Source organism: Mobula hypostoma, chromosome 4, assembly GCF_963921235.1.
Source record: "Mobula hypostoma chromosome 4, sMobHyp1.1, whole genome shotgun sequence".
Lineage (NCBI taxonomy): Eukaryota > Metazoa > Chordata > Chondrichthyes > Myliobatiformes > Myliobatidae > Mobula > Mobula hypostoma.
In genome coordinates, this window is record NC_086100.1 from 23,405,919 (window position 1) to 23,425,087 (window position 19,169).

Consider the following 19,169-nt stretch of genomic DNA (forward strand, 5'->3'; position numbering starts at 1 on the left):
CTCCCTTCCCCCATCCCAGTTTCACTCTGCCCCCTCCTCCAGCTGCCCATCACCTCCGTCTTGGTTCCGCCTCCTTCTGCTACCCATTGTGTTTTCACCTATTCCTTCTTCACCTTTCCTGCCTATCCCCTCCCTGCTTCCCCTCCCCCACCCCTTTATCTTGCCCCTTACTGGTTTTTCATCTGGAACCTACCAGCCTTCTCCTTCCCACCCTCCCCCACCTTCTTTATAGGGCCTCTGCCCCTTCCCTCTTCAGTCCTGACGAAGGGTTCCGGCCCGAAACGTTGACTGTTTGTTTCCATGTCAGATCTGGTTTTTGGTCCATCCTTTCTTTGATGTTTTGTGTGATTTTGATCGGGACAGCCAGCAGATTACGAATTACACATGGCTGGATTGAACCGAACTGAGTATGACTAGACTCTTCCGATGACTTTTTGAGTTGGTGTTTTATATTCTCTGTTTTTCGCTTGTTTTTTGTGCTCTGTGTGTGTGTGTATGTATGCGGCGGGGGGGGGTTGTTGATCTTTCTATCTTTCTCTTTGAATGATCTCCATGGTTTCTTTGTTTCGTAGCTGTCTGTGGGACGAATCTCAAAGTTGTACACTGCATGCGTGCTTTGATAATAAATGTACTTTGAATCTTGTTTTGTAAATGGAGACGTACTGTAGCTGATCTAAGAAATTGCAGGTCAGTTATCTAAACAGCAAACATTTGAGAGAGTTATTAATTAGAGATGCAGCTGCTGTATACTACTATGAAGAGGAAACGGGTGCAGTCAGCAAGCTGTTCAAAAGTAATGCTGCAGGAAACATGCACTTAGAGAAAGTAACCAGTGGAGCAGGGACAATGTGGTGAATGGTGTGTAAACGTAACTTTGCTGGATCAAATAACGACAGCACAAAAAGATCATTACTTATCTTTTCACCCGTTTATTTCTTCGAGCTCAGCCGGCGAGTGAACTTGGACCTGACATCAGGGAGAGAACCTTTCTCATCTCCGCGGCAGTTCTACAAGTTCACTGCCCGATGTCAGAATTGTCAGAAGTTATAAGGCCACCGATACAAAAGAACAATCAGTTTGATCACCATTCCGGTCAAGTCAATGGACTATTGATACAAAAGTACAATCAATTTGTTAGACCCTCCGCCACCTTAATTAAAGAAAGAAATGTCCTACCTGGTTTGCTGGAGCCACAACTTAATTAAAAAGATAAGAACATCCGTCAAATTTATGCTTTAATTAAGAAAGGAATGTTCTGTCTAATTTCCATCAGGTGCTGCTTTTTGTCAAAATCAGAAGGTGTGAAAAGCCCAGAGACATCTGATGTGGATCTGGGCGAACTTTACCCTTATCTTGCTCCAAAGAAAGCAGCTGTGAGACATTATTCAAACACACTGCAGTCACAGACATAGTACTTAATTCATTCTTTATAGGGAGCTGAGAATCCCCCATTCCCTTAAACTTTATCAGGCAGGTGCACATATAAACTTTGATAAATTTCTACAGGGGGTCTCTCTGATAAAAGGAGCACATTGGAAGGATAATAATAGTGAACAAAAAATGCTGTAAGTGTGTGGAAAAAAGGGGTGTGAATCCAGTGCAGTTTGAATAATTTGACATGAACTACGGGGTCTAGTTCTGGCACCTTTGTGTGTAGTTTGTAGAGATAAGACACAGGTTCAAAGTTTAAAGGAAACTTGTTAGCCAAAGTGCACATATGTCACCATATACAACCCTGAGTCTTGCAAACATACCGAATAAATATGAGATGCAGAGTCCTTGAAATTAAGTCCATAGGTTGTGGGAACATTTCAGTGATGGGGCAGGTGATTACTTGTGACACAAGGTGTAGATAATTCAGTGGAAAGCTCACCAAAGTTGCAAAGGAATTTGGAGTAAGTTAGTGGATGATCTGGGCAATGTTTGATAGAATTTAGTTTGAGCAGATATGAAGTCTACAGTCGGTGGAGGGAAACTCGGTATGAGGGTAAGTGCATTTATATATTATATTTGTTGAAGGTAGCTTGTGTTTAAAACGAAATGGCATTTTCATTTCCAAGACAATGAACAGATTGGCCTGCATGTTGAGCAATATGTGGAAACAAAAGGAGGATAGAAGATTGGTACAAGATGGCACTGGAGCGTGGTGACTCACTGTAAGCTGCCCCCTGCAAATCTACTCACTACTCTTACAAGAACACACACAAGATGCTGGAGGAGCTCAGCAGGCCAGGCAACATCAATGGACAAAAGTACAGACGATGTTTCAGGCTGGAACGCGTCAACCCGCGTTATCTTTCTTTCCCTACTCTTCTGCTGTTCTTCATTTCTGCTCCTTTAGCGATTTCAGAGTTTATTTTACAGTCTGTGTGTTGTTTACCTGTCAAAAACAAAAGTAGTGACAGCCAACTGTTGTCAGTCCCCAGGTATATGATGCCACATCATCCGCTGTTCCTTGTTTTTCTTCATGTAGCTGATTCTGATTGAATCATTCACCACTCACTTGCCTTTTTTTTGGGTCAAAAATAGTTTATTTTCACTGACTCTTGGAAAATGTTAGCTATTTTGGTTTCTAACTAAAATAAACTGGAGCCCATTTTAGCAGTGTAATTTCTTGAGTTTAAGCAAACTATAAGTAGCTTTTAATTTAGACTTTCTTCCTGAAGTGGAGGACGTGGCATTACGTAGGCTGAAAGACCTTTTGTTTGATGGTGAGATTGATCTTGTGTCAGCTGGAGCTGCTCATGGATGGCTGCAGCATTCCCCAGATTGTGCCTACTCTGCAGAATTGCTCCTTCCTCTCTTTTGTTCATCATGTTTATTTGATGTTGAATATTTGTTTGTATTAAAATAAGCACAATTGAAGTAAAATCTCTGTACTAAATCTGTGTGTGTCCTTTACCCTTGGGTTGATGAGCATTGTTGATGTGATGATCAGCTGCACATCGTCCTTCACTTGAATGTACTTACCTCCTACCTGACACACCACTGGTGTTAGGGCAGCAGTGAAGGTCCTTCCTTCCATCATGTCCGTAGCTTCTTGTTGGTTTTCACTTTTGTCAGTTTTGTAAGTCCTGGGCGGACCCTCAGAAATACCGTCACACTCAGACATGGAAGGTTCTTCATTGCTGTTTCTGAACCGGTTCCGTTTCACCAGTCAGTGTTGTTCGGCCTGAGCTGAACCCCTGAACCTGGAGGACTGGTGGGCCACTCTTGGTCTGTCTTCTACTCTTTGACCTGCCAAGAGCTAATGCCTAAAGCCCTGACTCCAGCCAACGTAGCTCTCCGGGTCATTGAGGCACACAAGCCTCCAAGCCACGACTGAGGTTGTGGTCCTCTTGGAGGTTCACTTGGATGTAGCCTAGGTGGATTCATCATACCCTAGATGCATTGAAATGGATCTAGATACATCAGTTTTGCTTGCTTTTGACCATTGGACATAGGAGCAGTGTTAGACCATTCAGTCATTTCATCATAGCTGAACCCAGATCTCATTCAACCCAATATATCATTTCATCATAGCTGATCCTAGATCTCATTCAACCCGATATGTCTGCCCCTCAACTTTGAGGCTGTGCCCTCTGGTTCTAGATACCCCCACCCAAGGAAACATCCTCTGCACACTCACTAGTCCTTTGGTGAAATCTTGCTGTCAAATCCATACAGATCATTGAAACATGCAGAATATGAATGAGTAGACCATTTGTTTTTTCCAGCTTCCTCAAATGGGGCAGCACCATAGCACAGAGGTTAGCACAATACCTTGCAGTTTCGGTGACCTGGGTTCAATTCCCACTGTTGTCTGTAAGGAGCTTATGTGCTCTCTCTCTGACCACATGCGTTTCCTTCTGGTGCTCCGGGTCCAAAGATGTACCGGTTAGTAGGTCAATTGGTCATTATAAATTGTCCCACGATTACGCTAGGATTAACATCGGGTTGCTGCGCAGTGCGGCGCGAAGGCCTGGAAGGGCCTACTGTGTGCTGTATCTCAATAAATATAGATTTAGAACCCCCTTCCTGCTTTCTTCCCATATCCCGAAGATGGAAAGCAGCTAAACTGTTAATGTTGATAAAACTCTGAATATCTTTCTAGTAAAATTCACAACTGCTTTCTATTTAAACGGACAGTAACACGTTTTACCCCATCTTTATAATATATAATTTTGTTATGTTAAGATACTTTTCCTGATAAGACAAAAGTAACTAATGTGTAAGAATCCATTATTGAAAGCGACATTTTAAAGTTATAGAATAAACCTGTGGCTGTGCCTTGTACTTGCATATTTTTTTTCTTCCCCTGTCCTTTCCTCCAAATTTAGTTTTCCAATTTATCATCTGTTGTTCAACGCTTCAGTCTGATTGATAGTCCTGAGAAGCTTTATTTGGTTGACCTTTTGGGGAGGCACATGTGCTCTTTTAAAATTGCCTGAATGCGTGTCACACATCTGAGACAACAGACCTAATGGAGGTCAACAGCAGCCAGACCTCAGGTTAAGCCATGCATCTCTCAGTATCACGCTGGGAGTGGTTATAGCATCCTTCTGTTCTATAATTGTCTTCATTTTCCTCCTCTTTGGATTATAGCTGTCTCAGTCTCAATACTGTACACTAAAGGCAGTTTCCATGGACATGTGTTTTTTTCCCCCAGCTTGAGTGGTGACAGATGGAAAATGGAATGTTTGTTCATGTGTGATGGAGGGAAGGATTCTGCAGGAAAGTTAGTCCGAATGAACACATATTTGGACAGGTCTGCGGTTCCTTTAGATTCCTTTCACGGAGCACTGGTGACTGTGGTCTGTCTGAAAGGTGCGTTTGTTTACTTGTGCAAGGAAGAAAATGGACCACTGTCTGGAAAGGAAACTTTCCTCAATGGGCTATTTGTATCCAGTTCAGAGGACGTGAAATGTTGGCAGACTGCTGCTGTTCAGTTTATCTTAGGAAGATAGTGAAAGCATTTTGGTTTCAAGAAAATATTTAGACAACACTAGAAACATTTATATTTATTTCAACTAATACCTTAACTAATTGACTTATTTGTAATTTCCTTCATTATCTTTAGAGCAGCAGTATCCAAATTGTTTTGCCCTGATGTTCCACAATCCCGTATAGTGGCTAGACGAGACTTGGATTGAGAAAAGTCACTGTGTGCGTGTGTGTGTGTGTGTGGGGGGGGGGTGTGATCTGCTGGTGCGTCCGAGATATGTCACCTTCCCATCAGATTCAGCATCAGAGTGCTGAATGTGCATAAAAGTACCAAAAAAGTATTAGCTGCTATGGAGAAAGGAGAACTTAGGTGCTAAAATGGTTGTGACCACTAACAGTGTGACATATTTCAAAAGTGATTTATGCTGTTCTATTGCAATCATTGGATCAAACTAACCTTCTGTCCATAAGGCAGTCTCCCGTTCTAAATGTTACAACATGGCTCTTTTAAACAAATGTATTGTACAAGTAAAATGCAGAAAGATCCTTGCAAACCAGAAATGAAATGCTATTTAGAAAATAATCAAAAAAGTGATAGTTGTTGGATCTTTGCGTTAGTGTTTGCAAAATACACTGTTCCACTTTATTGGGTACATCTGCACACCAGATTGCAAATATGTAATCAGCCAATTACTTGGCAGCAACTCAATGCATAAAAGCATGCAGACATGGTCAAGAAGTTCATTTGTTCAGAACAAACATCAGAATGGGGAAGAAATGTGATCTAAGTGACTTTGTCTGTGGAATGATTGTTGGTGCCAGATGGGGTGGTATGAGTATCTCAGAAACTGCTAATCTACTTCAATTTTCACACTTAGCATGCTTTATGGTTTCTGGAGAATGGTGTGAAAGGCAAAGAAAAATCAAGTGAGCTGCAGATTTATGGGCGAAAACACCTTGAGAGAGGTCAGAGAAGAACAGCCTGATTGGTTCAAGAGGACAGAAAAGTGACAGTAACTCAAATAACTACGCAGTACAACCGTGGTGTATAGAAGAGCATCTCAGACCTTTGAAGGGGTTGAACTACAGCAGCAGAAGACCAAAAATAAAATCAGTGGCCACTTTATTTGGGTACAGGAGCTACCTATTAAAGTGGCCACCGAGTTTAGTTGTACCAGGAGTTCTTGTGGATCAGATCAGCTTATTGTTGCAAACAAAATTTGTATTATATAATGATCTCTCATTAATCTTTGCAGAGGGCTGACCCGTGTGTAAAATGAAATCATTATCTCATACTTTTTCCATTCACTGTTCTATTATGTTCACATTTTTTTCCACTTTCCAGATGAGTATGCCACTACTTAGAAATAGCATCCTATGTCAGCCTCAGAGGTTACTTCTGGTCACTGCTAAATAAAATGCTACAGGGGTTCAAGTATGTAATCTCCTGAAATGGCTTAGGTAAAGCCCCATAAAAAGAAGCAATAGCATCTGGGTTTTATAAAGCTGGCGATTACTGTTCAGTAAAAGAGTAATGATCAATTAGTTTGGAACATAACACATCCTTTGGGGCACAATTCAAGTGCAGCATCGATTTTAGCCACCTAATCATAGAATGAGCATTAAAGCATTGAGAAGAGATTGACCAGGGTGAGAGATGGGGAACTAGTTATGAGACACGGCTTAAGATACTCATTTTTTCTGTATCCATAAAAAAAGAGATAGTAGAAGATTCTAAAACTATGAAGCCTTTTTACTTGGGAAATAGTGGGAGGTGGAAATTGTTTTATCTAGTGCGTCCAAGTAAATCAATTTAAAGTAACTGTGAAAAGACAAAAGAAATTTCGCTGAAAACAACTACAGGCGCTGGAGATCTGATCTTTTGAGTTCTGATGAGACCTGAGATACCGACCCTGCTTCTTTTTCTATGGGTGCTGCTTGACCTGCAATGACCCGTAATGTAGTGATTCCATCACAAATCAGACACATGGGTTCAGTCCTTATTTTGGATGTTATCCGTGTCAAGTTTGCATGACTTCCCTGTGGCCACATGGGCTTCCTTCAGGTGCTCTGTTTTCCTTCCACATCCCAGAAGTGAGCTGCTTGGTAGGTGTGTTGCAGTCTGAACAAAGTTGCTGGAGGACAGATACTACAGATACATTAACTTAGCGCTGAGCTAACATCAGAACACACTGTGCAGGTCGTGCAACATCCCTTGACAGTTAACATATCAGGCTAGTGTCACCTGCACAGTCTGCTGAGTGCTTCCACCATTTTCTGAGTCCTCTAGCTGGTCGGGAGTCTAACATCTGAGTAAATGATTCATCCAGAAATAACAAGTCAACCTGCATTCAGGGGAGTCAGAGCAATGGGACATGTGCAACGCCTGGCCCGATCTTCCACCTCCTTCCCATTCTTCTCCCATGGAAAGGGTGTGAACACAGCTCAGTGTATCATGGAATATGGATTATGATCAGAGATTAAGGGAGCTAGGGCTTTACTCTTTGGAGAGGAGGAGGATGAGAGGAGGCATGATAGAGGTATACAAGATATTAAGAGGAATAGATAGAGTGGATAGCCAGTGCCTCTTCCCCAGGGCACCACTGCTCAATACAAGGGGACATGGCTTTAAGATAAGGGATGGGAAGTTCAAGGGGAATATCAGAGGAAGGTTTTTCACTCAGAGAGTGGTTGGTGTGTGGAATGCACTGCCTGAGTCAGTGGTGGAGGCAGATACACTCGTGAAATTTAAGACACTACTAGACAGCTATATGGAGGAATTTAAGGTGGGTGGTTATATGGGAGGCAGGGTTTGAGGGTCGGCACAACAATGTGGGCCGAAGGGCCTGTACTGTGCTGTACTATTCTATGTATCTATGAATCCAGCCTCCTCTCATAGACTGTTTCTGTATCTCCATCTGTCTTGGTAATGCTGCCAGCATAATCAAACTTCACCCACCACAGACATCCTCTGTTCTCTGCCACCCACCACCACCACCAGGCAGGAGATACAGAAGCCGTGTAAGCATGTGTCATCAGACTCAAGAACAGCTTTTGCCTTGGTTTTATAAGACTGTTGAATGAGCCCATGGTGCGATAATGATTTTTGGTCCCAATCTACCTAATCATGATTGCAACTTATTGTCTCCCTACACCGCCCTTTCCCTGTAAATGTAGCACTTCACTCTGCTCCGTCACTGTTTTACCTTGTACTACCTCAGTGGACAATTGCAACAAATTGATCTGTATAAAGGGGATGTGGGGCAATTTTTTTCCGGTGTTCTATGGTATATCTGACAAATTACAACATTCGGTACTGTGCAAAAATGTGGGGTACACATATCTTGCTGGGGTGCCTCAAACTTTTGCAACAGTACTGCAGTAATTTTGTGTATTGCACCGTACTGCTACCGCAAAAAAAAAACAGATTTCATATGTGAGTGATGATAAACCTGATTCTGATGTGGGTCTGTATTGTTGACTGAAAGTGGGAAGGGGGCAGGAAGAGGGAAATCATGGTTGGGAAAAGAGGAAGGGACAGGGGAGGGAGTGGAAAGCATCAGAGAGACATTCTGTAATGATCAATAAACCAAATGTTTGGAATCTAATGACCTTCCCTGGTGTCTCATAGTCATAGTCATCCTTTATTGATCCCGGAGGAAATTGGTTTTTGTTACAGTTACACCATAAATAATTAAATAGTAATAAAACCATAAATAGTTAAATAGTAATATGTAAATTATGCCAGGAAATAAGTCCAGGACCAGCCTATTGGCTCAGGGTGTCTGACCCTCCAAGGGAGGAGTTGTAAAGTTTGATGGCCACAGGCAGGAATGACTTCCTGTGACGTTCTGTGTTGCATCTCGGTGGAATGAGTCTCTGACTGAATGTACTCCTGTGCCCAACCAGTACATTATGTAGTGGATGGGAGACATTGTCCAAGATGGCATACAACTTGGACAACATCCTCTTTTCAGACACCACCGTCAGAGAGTTCAGTTCCAACCCCACAACATCACTGGCCTTCTGAATGAGTTTGTTGATTCTATTGGTGTCTGCTACCCTCAGCCTGCTGCCCCAGCACACAACAGCAAACATGATCGCACTGGCCTCCACAGACTCGTAGAACATCCTCAGCATCGTCCGGCAGATGTTAAAGGACCTCAGTCTCCTCAGGAAATAGAGACGGCTCTGACCCTTCTTGTAGACAGCCTCGGTGTTCTTTGACCAGTCCAATTTATTGTCAATTCGTATCCCCAGGTATTTGTAATCCTCCACCATGTCCATACTGACCCCCTGGATGGAAACAGGGGTCACCGGTACCTTAGCTCTCCTCAGGTCTACCACCAGCTCCTTAGTCTTTTTCACATTAAGCTGCAGATAATTCTTCTCACACCATGTGACAAAGTATATAAGCACCCATGCCACATCCAGCCCTGGCATTTCTTCTGTGCTACCTGAATCAAACCCCTCCTGTTGCACTCCACCCTCACCATTCCCAATATCCTTTACTCCTGCCAGATTTACAACTTCGTCTCCACTCCACGTTGACAAATACAGTCCTGTGCAAAAGTCTTAGGCAGCCTTGTTACATACATGTGCCGAAGACTTTTGCACAGTATTGTAGAACATAGAACAGTATAACACAGGAACAGGCCCTTCAGCCCATAATGTTCTGCCAAATTAAATAAGTTAGTGATGAGATAGCCAACTGAACTAATCCCATATGCCTACACAATGTCTATATCCTTCTTTTTTCTTCACACTCATGTGCCTATCTAACTATTTCTTAAAAGTCCATCGTGTAGTTGCCTGTATCACCACCCCAGTCAGTGCATTACAGCAGGGGTCCCCAACCTTTTTTGCACCGCGGACCGGCCGACCCGGGGGTGGGGTAGGGTTGCCAACGGACAAGAGTAGCAGTCAAATACGTTGTGTTTACCCTGAGAAGACTACAATTACCATGAAGCCTTGCACGGGCACCTGCGTGCGCATGCGTGTACATGCTGATTTTTTTTCTACAAATCGTTTTTGGCAATTCTGTTCTGGGGGGGCGGGGTGTTAATCACGACCGGAATATAGAAGATCAGTCAACTATAAGTCACTTTTTAGTGGCTAATACACTCAATTTCGTTTCTAAAAGGGTTTATCTAACGAATTTAATATTAAACACACAGCACATATTTTCCTTGCATGAATATAGTGATAAATCAATTACTGTATAAGTCACTTACAAGTCAATACCATCGTAACATTTTAAGTAACGTTTGGGTATTAAACACACAGCGCGTATTTTCCCCGTATGAAGATATAAAATCATTGCAACAGACAGACCAATATCGCTGAATCAGTGGGAGCCCTGGGCTTGTTTCCATGCAACGAGACGGTCCTATCGAGGGGTGATGGGAGACAGCGATACTCGAAGGGGCTTCCTTATGTCCAGTCTATTTCACAATTTAGTTTTCGTTGCATTCATTGCAGAAAATTCCGCTTCGCAGCAATATGATGTTGGAAATGGAAGCAACATTTTCAGTGCTTTCGTGGCTGTCTCAGGATATTTAGCCTTGACTTTGTTCCAGAATGCCGGCAGAGATGTTATGTCAAACACACTTTTCAGCCCGCCGTCATTTGCAAGCTTGAGGAGCTGATCTTCTTCCCGCGTTGACACGGATGATGCATGGGTAATGACTTCACATGCGTAATGACCTCGCGTGCGTTCAAGCTCAACAGTGGGCGTGACAGGGAATGAGGAAAGGTGCAGCTGACCGATATCGCCAAATCATATCGTTTCCTCGCGGCCCGGTAGCAACATGCTTTGCAGCCCGTTACCGGTCCGCGGCATGGTGGTTGGGGACCGCTGCATTTCAGGAACCCACCTTTCGCTGTATAAAAAAAGCTTGTTCCTTGCATCTCTTTTGAAATTACTCCCCTCATCTTAAATGCATGTCCTTTGTTATTAGGCAGTTCAACCCTGGTTTAAAAAAAAGGATGCTATCTGTCTACTCAATCTGTGCCCCTCATAATCTTATAAATCTCTATCATCTCTCCCCTTAGCCTCTGCCACACCAAAGAAAGCAACCCAAGTTTGTCCAAACTCTTGTTATAGCACATGTCCTCTAATTCAGGCAGTATCCTGGTAAACATCATCTGCATCCTCTCCAGAGCATCTACATCCTAGAATGGGGCAACCGGAATTGTATGCAGTACTTCAGATGCAACCTAACTAAAGTTTTATAAAACTACAACATAACTTCCAGACTTTTGAACTCAGTGCCTCGACTAATAAAGACAAGCATGCCAAATGCCTTCTTAACCACTCAATCAACCTATGTAGCCTTTTTCAGGGAGCTATGAACTTGGACTCCAAGTTCCCTCTGCTCATCAGCACTATTAAGAGTCTAGCGCTTAACAGTGTACTGTATCTTTACATTTGACCTATCAAGGAGCAGCACTTCACATTAAACATCATCTGCCATTTCTCCGCCCATATCTGTAATTGCTTTATATCCCACTGTATTCTTTGTCAATCATCTACACTGTCCACTACACCACCAATCTTCGTATCATATGCAAACTTAGTAACTCACCGATCGCATTTTCATCCTGGTCATTTACATACGTCATAAACACCAGAGTTCTCAGTACAGACCCCTGTGGAACATCACTAATCGCTGACCTCCAGCTAGAATACGTCACTTCCAGCACTACCCTCTGTCTTCTATGGGCAGTTCTGAATCCAAAATGCCAATACACCATTGATCCCATGCACCTTAATCTTCTTGATGAGTCTCCCATCAAGGACCATTTAGCTTCAGGCTGCAGATCCCACCATCGTCAGCTCCAGTTCCACCGACTCAGCTGCCTTCAGACTGCAGGTTTTGCAGGCTCTAGCCCCCACCTCGGCAGCCTCCACTTCCAGGCCGAGAACTTCCTCATTGCTGCTCCACCCTGAGCTCCCCTTTCCCCACCACTGCTCTCCAAACACAGGTGTCTCAGGTTCCCCATCACCTTTCGGGTTCTCAGAGCCTCCATCTTCCTCCAACCCTACCATCCCCTGCTCTGATGCCACCAACTCTCCTCCTCTCTCTGATCCCAGCTTTAATTCTCGCCGTGTCTTTAACATTCCTTCTGACCTTCCCCTCTCTGAAGCAGGAAGTTCTGTCCTCAGCAAGAGGCATACCTTTATTCCCCTTCGCCCACATCTCAGCTCTCAGCCCGCTGTTTCTCTGAGCTCTTCCGTCGCCTCCTTCTCCCAGCTCACTTCTTTGGCAAGGATTCCCCACCCTGCACCGATAACTCCAACCCTTCTACTCTTCTTGGACACCCTGCTCTGGTTTTCTGCTTGCTCTTTTTCATCTATAATTGTCAACAAGACATAATCTGGTTCAACTTCAGCACTCCTCTCTAATCTTTGATCCTTGACCTCTCTGAACCTACTGCCCTCCACTTTCTCTGCACCGAGCCCAACCTCTCCGCCCAACCACTAGACAAACAAGTGCTGTTGTAGTGTGGTACACTGATCCCTACCTTACTGAGGCCAGGTGCCAGCTCTTGGACACCACCTCTTATCTACCCCTTGAGAAGGACCCCAGTCAGGACCATCAGGCCATTGTCTCCCACATCGTCACCAACCTCATCAACTCTGGAGGTCTTCTATCCACTGCCATCAACCTCAATGGTCCCTTACCATGCAGTGCTCATTTCTACCTCCTATCAAAGCTTCACAACTGGCTAACTGAGATATGTTTGGACTGTGGGAGGAAACCCATGCATTCCCAAGGAGAATATATAATCTCCTTACAGATGGCATCAGAATTGAACTCCAGAGTGCCCCAAACAGTAATAGTGTCACGCTATCTAGTGTTATGGGATTGCTTGCAGGAGTGTGTACTGAACCAGTGTAGTAAAAGTAAGAAATGTGAAAGCTCTATTTGGGCAGTCTTAAGAAATGCAAAGATACATTCTCCAACTTTAAACAAGGTTACCATGTACAAGAAGTGTTGAAAAATAAATATTGGTTTGACCTTATGATGGCTTTAAAACAAAACAAGTGTTTTTGTGCAATCTTGTCATTCAATACATCAATTAGATATATTACCTGCCTGCGCATTATACCAGCCAAATACGCTGCAGAATAACCTGTCAGTGTACTCTGCTAGGATATGAGATTCACTTTTCTCATCTGCAAACCCCACTCTCTGTAATTAACGTCGGATCTCTGTAATGTGTTTTCTGAAGGTACCATGGTCTTGATCTTGCAAGATCTCATTCATCTTGAAGATTTTACCTCATCACAAATAATATTTGCCTTTACAAATAAATTGTGTAAAGGTTAAATGCACAATGAAGAAATTGTAAATCTGAACTTACAAGAATAGTTTTGTTAGCAAAACTCCACAGGGATGATGCTGTAATGAAATGTTTAGTTTCTGGCATTTGCAGCTTCACTTTTAGTCTTTGTGTCAGCATAGTCAATTTCTCAAGTAGGGACGCCAGCAACATTTTGTTCAGACCAAGTTCCACTTTGCAGAAATACTCCTGCCTTGCTTTCGGCCTCCTGCTTTTAGCACATTGGATGTGAAATCTAGCACTAATTTTAATGGAGATTTTCAAAGAAATTTTAACGACACTTCATTTAGATTTCTGTTCATTCGTATGTACAATGCAAACAGAATCTGCAAGAGGTTCTGCAGATACTGGAAATCTTGAGCAACTCAAATTGCTGGAGGAGCCCTGCTTTCATGAAGGGGAATAAGCAATTAACTTGATGTCTTCAAACAGATAGTCCCACTTTTTACATTTGCAGCATTAATAAAGCAAAACAATTGATGGGTGTCTTCACATCGAAGAGTACAGTAAAGGGTTACACCTGTTGTATCGCTATAATTGTTTGAATTTGTTGACTAGAGGGGCTGATCCTGCAATGTAAATCTTGTATCTGCCAGGTTATCCAGGTTTAATATCATGGCACATAGGGAACTAAATTTAATACATGCAATTTGATTATTCACTGTGATCAGTTTAATCGTTATCTTATTGTAAATATCTAAACATTGAGTACCACATGGAATTACTGACTTACTGAGCATGCATCTGATGGATCGTTTAATTATATTATTGCTAAGGATGGGACGTGGCATAAAAACATTTATTAAAATCAAACATGGCATAAGAGACCATCTGCAAGTAAGAGTGTGGTACTCAATGTTTAGATATTTATAATAAGATAACGTACTTGCTATCTGTTAAGCCACTGGCTGTAGGGCAGCAATGAAGGTCCTCCGTCTCTGGTGATGTTCAGGGTTTCCTTCATTGTGACAGTAGCTTCCTCTCAGTTTTCACTACTATCAGTCATACAATTCCTGGGTGGAGACTCAGGAATACCGTCGCACTCAGATGTGGAAGGACTCTTTGTTGTTGTTTGTGTAACAACTTTGTTTTACCAGTCAGGGTTGTTAGCCCTGAGCTGAACCTCTGAACCTGGCGGACCACTCTTAGTCAGTCTTCCACCCTTTGACCTGTTTGGCATGGGTGACCCTACCAAGAGCCAAAGCATAAAGCCCTGACTCCAGCCAACTTTGCTCTGCAGGTCACTGAGGCACACAAGCCTCCAAACCCAACGACAAGGTTGTGGTTCTCTTGGAGAACAATGGTGAACAACCTTACAGTATTCCTCTCCTGCAAAGTTACCGGTGGTGACATTGGAACTTAATGTTCATAAATCTGCAAATTAAACAAGGATGTAAATAGGCTTAACCAGCACTGAAGGGTTTTTGTTGTACAATGGACTACACTGTATACTCTGTGGTGGCACAATTATTCATTAAGTTGCTAGAGAATTGCTGTGCCTCTCTCAACTCTCTGCTATTCTGCATTGCAGAACTTGCTGCTCCAGGGCAGGAATCACTGCAGCCAGTTTGCGCCTGTCTAGCACCTGTAAGCTGCAGTGTGACATTGAGCAGGTAGTTTGCGTGATGTGCTATGTACTGTGAATTGAGGATTAGCTATTGATCAGGACAACCGCATCTGTTTCTCAAAAAAAAGTACTGTTTAACTTCATATACATAAAATCACTCCCCTGATGCACCTGAACTCCTTCAGTGCCTAGAATGTTCCTTCTTTTCTGCCCTGATTTGCTGCCTCTTGAGGTGAGAATGCAGTGATCCACATCTCATTCTTGGAAATATTGGTGTGAGCAACATGCATGCACACACAAAATTCTGGCAGAACTCAGCAGGTCATGCAGTATCTATGGGGGTAAATAAACAGTTGATGTTTTGGGCTGAGACACTTCATCAGGACACATGTATGAGAGCAATTGGCTGTGCAGGAATGTGTCAGCAAGATGTTACATTGTGTCAAAATTGTTTTGCTTTTTTGTGTACTTTTTTTTTAGCTTTTTCGTGTGAGTTTTTGAAGGTTTTGTGACGCAGATGAATCAACATAATATTTTACTAGAATGTTTTAAGAGTGGAGCTTATGTGTTGTTGCCTCTGTGCTCCAATGACCTTTAGTCCTGACCTTTACTCTTATTTTTTTCACTTCCTACACTTGACTTGCTGAATATTTGTAGCACTTCCTGCATTTTTGTTTTCGATTCCCAGTATCTGCAGTTTTTCCTTTTGCTCTCTTGCTGCCTGTGTAGGGTTTACCCATCCTCCCTGTGAATGTGTAAGTTCCCCTTGGATGCTCCTGTACCCTCCCATGTTCCAAAGAATTGCTTCCAGAGGAATGGGTGTCAAGATGGCTGGTAGCTGTAGGCCTGATCAGAGCTTCTGCCGTGGTTGTCTTGGCATGAGGAATGAAGAAGGTTTATAATGTGGGGAGCTTCAGTAGATGAGGCAGGGTAGAGTGAAGTTCACAACCAGGGTGCAGGGAATGGCCCAGGGTGGGGCTGTCACTCTGGTGGGTTGTTGGTGGGGCAGGGAGTGGAAGGGGAAAGATTTGGAGATCAAAGGTTTACTTGGAGCTTGGGGCTTGAGCCTCGGGTGAGAGTAGCAACAATATTGAGAGACTGGTGCAGTTGGGAATAGACAAGAAGAATGGAAGGGAAGTAAAGGGTTGAGTTGACGGAGATTCCAGTCTAGCCAAGCCGAGCCACGCCACGCCACTTTTTATTGTAATTTTGACCATAACTGCTGGTACAGTACACAGTAAAAACGAGACAATGTTTTTCAGGACCATTGTGCTACATGAACAATACAAAAAGTACACTGAACCACGTAAAACAACACAAAACTACACTAGACTACAGACCTACCCAGGACTGCATAAAGTGCACAAAACAGTGCAGGCATTACAATAAATAATAAACAAGACAATAGGCACAGTAGAGGGCAGTAGGTTGGTGTCAGTCCAGGCTCTGGGTATTGAGGAGTCTGATGACTTGGGGGAAGAAACTGTTACATAGTCTGGTCGTGAGAGCCCGAATACTTAATGCTTAACAGCATTGTGCTGTTAAGATCTCATTATCTTGTGAGTAAGCAGCAATCGCCATGGTTGTTCGTGGAGCAAAATTGTCTTACGGACCTGCCCCTCTCTCCACTCCCTGAGAGCCACAGTGGGGGATATCTTCTTCCATCTTTGATCTGGAAATTGTAAGTGGTTGAGCTTTGTGTGTGATGTGAAACCATAATGAAGTGGTTGTTGCTGCACTATGTGTGTGAGTTTGGAGAGAGGGGTCGTGGGAGAATAGATTCACAATTTCATTACATTCACTTTATACACCATTGGGTGTATTTAAGGCAGAGATTGATCGGTATCTGAGTAGCCAGGGCATCAAAGGTTATGGTGAGAAGGCAGGAGAGTGGGATTAAATAGAAGAAAACGGATCAGCTCATGATAAAATGGCGGAGCAGACTCGATGGACTGAATGGCCTACTTCTGCTCCTTTGTATTATGGTCTTATGGTCTTTATGTGAAACCTTCTTGGATGAAATATTTCACCTGTAGCCTGCATTTCTAGTGCTGAGTACACTTTGATCAGGTGTTGATTAGTGGCTTGATCTTCAGAAAGTGCACTTCTTTTTAATTACTCGAGCTCCCGCTCTATGTGTCATCTCTTGAATGTTTTCATTTCAGAGAATCTCCTCGTACTTACAGTAGCAACCCAAGAAACCGATGGCTTCAAACGCTTTATGCAGACTGCGAAGCATCTCAACTACACAGTCAAGGTAGGTTGGACACCACAAGTTCAATATTGAAGAAGACCAAGAAGGTTGTAGAAAATTAGGGTTGAAAATAAAAGGCAATTTAAGAAAGCAAGGAGAACTCATGAAAAAGTACTGCAAGGTATAATCAAAAAAGGAACCAAAGGCGCTTTAGAATTATAAAAAAGAGCAAGAGATATTGCAGGAAAGAGGGGACCATTGGGGACTGAAAGGTAACCTATGTGTAGACAGAATTCCACAGGAATATTTGTTCACTGTCTCAACAGAGTAGGAGATGGTATCAATGTTATATTGGATAGTGTAATCATTGGGAAGATCATTGGGTTTATCATTTTTGAAAATTGGGTAATTAGATGATGCATATCCTATGTCTTTTGAAACAGAAAGCAAAGAAGGAAATTGAAGAGACCCCAGCCATCATTTTCCAAACCTTCCTGGCTGGAGGAATGGTGATTAAGAATTGCTAACATTATATCTTTTTTTTTAAAAGAAAAAGCATGTGAGAGAAGTGGAATAATTAACTTGAAGCCAGTTAGCTTGATATTGATGGCCAAATTTATTTGAATCAGTTCCAGGGATGGTTATGGGCCTTCATTTAGAAAGACCAATTAATCATTGACAAACAGCATGAGTTTACTAAGGGGAGGTCTTATCTAACTAACTTGATTAAGTCTCGAGGAAGAAATGGATGAGAGAATTGTGTTTGAGATTGTCAACATGATTTCAACAAGGCTTTTGATGGACTTCAACATCGTAAAACGCAAAAGCATATAGAATCCAAAGTATATTGGCAAAATGGATCACCATTGTGCTCAGTGGCAGAAGGTAAAGGATAATGGATGAAATGTGTTTTGAGATGAGAAGACAGTGTGGTTCCATTGGGTTCAGAACAAGGTCTATTGCTATTCGAGGTCAACATTTAATGAATCGGCTTTAATTATAGGAAGTGTCCTAGGCAGATTATTGGATGATACATTGGCTCCATGTTTGATAATGAGATAGAAACTTTAGATAACAGGATATGAATTGAGCAAGAAAGTGTCAAATGGCATTCAATCCAGGAAAGTGTGAGGAAAGCAAAGGGAATATACAATAAATGGAAGAATATGGAGTAGGAAACAGGGACCTGAGAGTATATATTCTTCAGCCCTGAAGTTTGATAAAGTAAAGGTATCCATTAGCCTTGCGAGACCATGGATCTGCGCCTGGAAAGTCTTCACTCTCCAGGGTGCAGGCCTGGGCAAGGTTGTACGGAAGACCAGCAGTTGCCCATGCTGCAAGTCTCCTCTCTCCACGCCACCGATGTTGTCCAAGGGATGGGCATTAGGACCCATACAGCTTGATAAAGCAGAGCAATGTGTGATTAAGTGCCTTGCTCAAGGACGCAACACGTTCCCTCAGCTGAGGCTCGAACTCGCGACCTTCAGGTTGCTAGTCCAATGCCTTAACTACTTGGCCACCTGCCCACACAAGAAAAGAGCTACTCCTTCAAGTTTGATAAGGCAGTTAAAAAGACACATATGATTCTTTTCCCTTTAAATAGCAGAAGTATACATGCAAGAGTAGGAGATTCTGCTAGAACCGCATGCAACACTAACTAGACTGCAGTTTGAATTACACATATAGTTTTGGTCACAAGTTCTGGTTATTAGTTCTGGTATATAGTTCTGGTTACAGTAAAATTTGTAATTGCTCTGGACAGGATGTGGAGGGAGTTGTTGGAGTTGTTCCCAAAACAATGAGAGGAAGGAGTGGATGCTTTGAAGCAGAATAAATTGAGAAAACATTTAAGTGTGATTGGTCCTTCTCGTTACTCTATCTCCCTTAGCAGAAGAATTAGTTTAGTATTGTCACATGTACTAAGATATAGTGAAAAGCTTGTCTTCCATAGTGTTCATACAGAGCAGGTCATTGACCTGGAATGAAGTAAAACTAACAATGCAGAAGAATGTGTGACAACTACAAAGGGCACTGCTGCTAAACAATAGGTGCAAGTTTATCATGAAGAAGATTGCAAGGTCACGAGTCCATCTCGTACAAGAATCAGGATAGAGATTTCAAGTACTTGGTGAGAAG

At 42.7% G+C, this 19,169-nt stretch overlaps 1 protein-coding gene across 3 annotated transcripts in view; it reads left to right on the forward strand.

Moving 5' to 3' along the window:
* plod2 (procollagen-lysine, 2-oxoglutarate 5-dioxygenase 2) overlaps positions 1-19,169 on the forward strand; it is a 228,934-nt gene that overhangs the window by 70,534 nt on the left and 139,231 nt on the right. For all 3 annotated transcript variants that reach the window (XM_063045397.1, XM_063045398.1, XM_063045401.1), the window contains exon 2: positions 17,005-17,096. In XM_063045397.1, the coding sequence (XP_062901467.1) occupies positions 17,005-17,096 (92 nt within the window). The remainder of the gene's footprint in view (positions 1-17,004; positions 17,097-19,169) is intronic.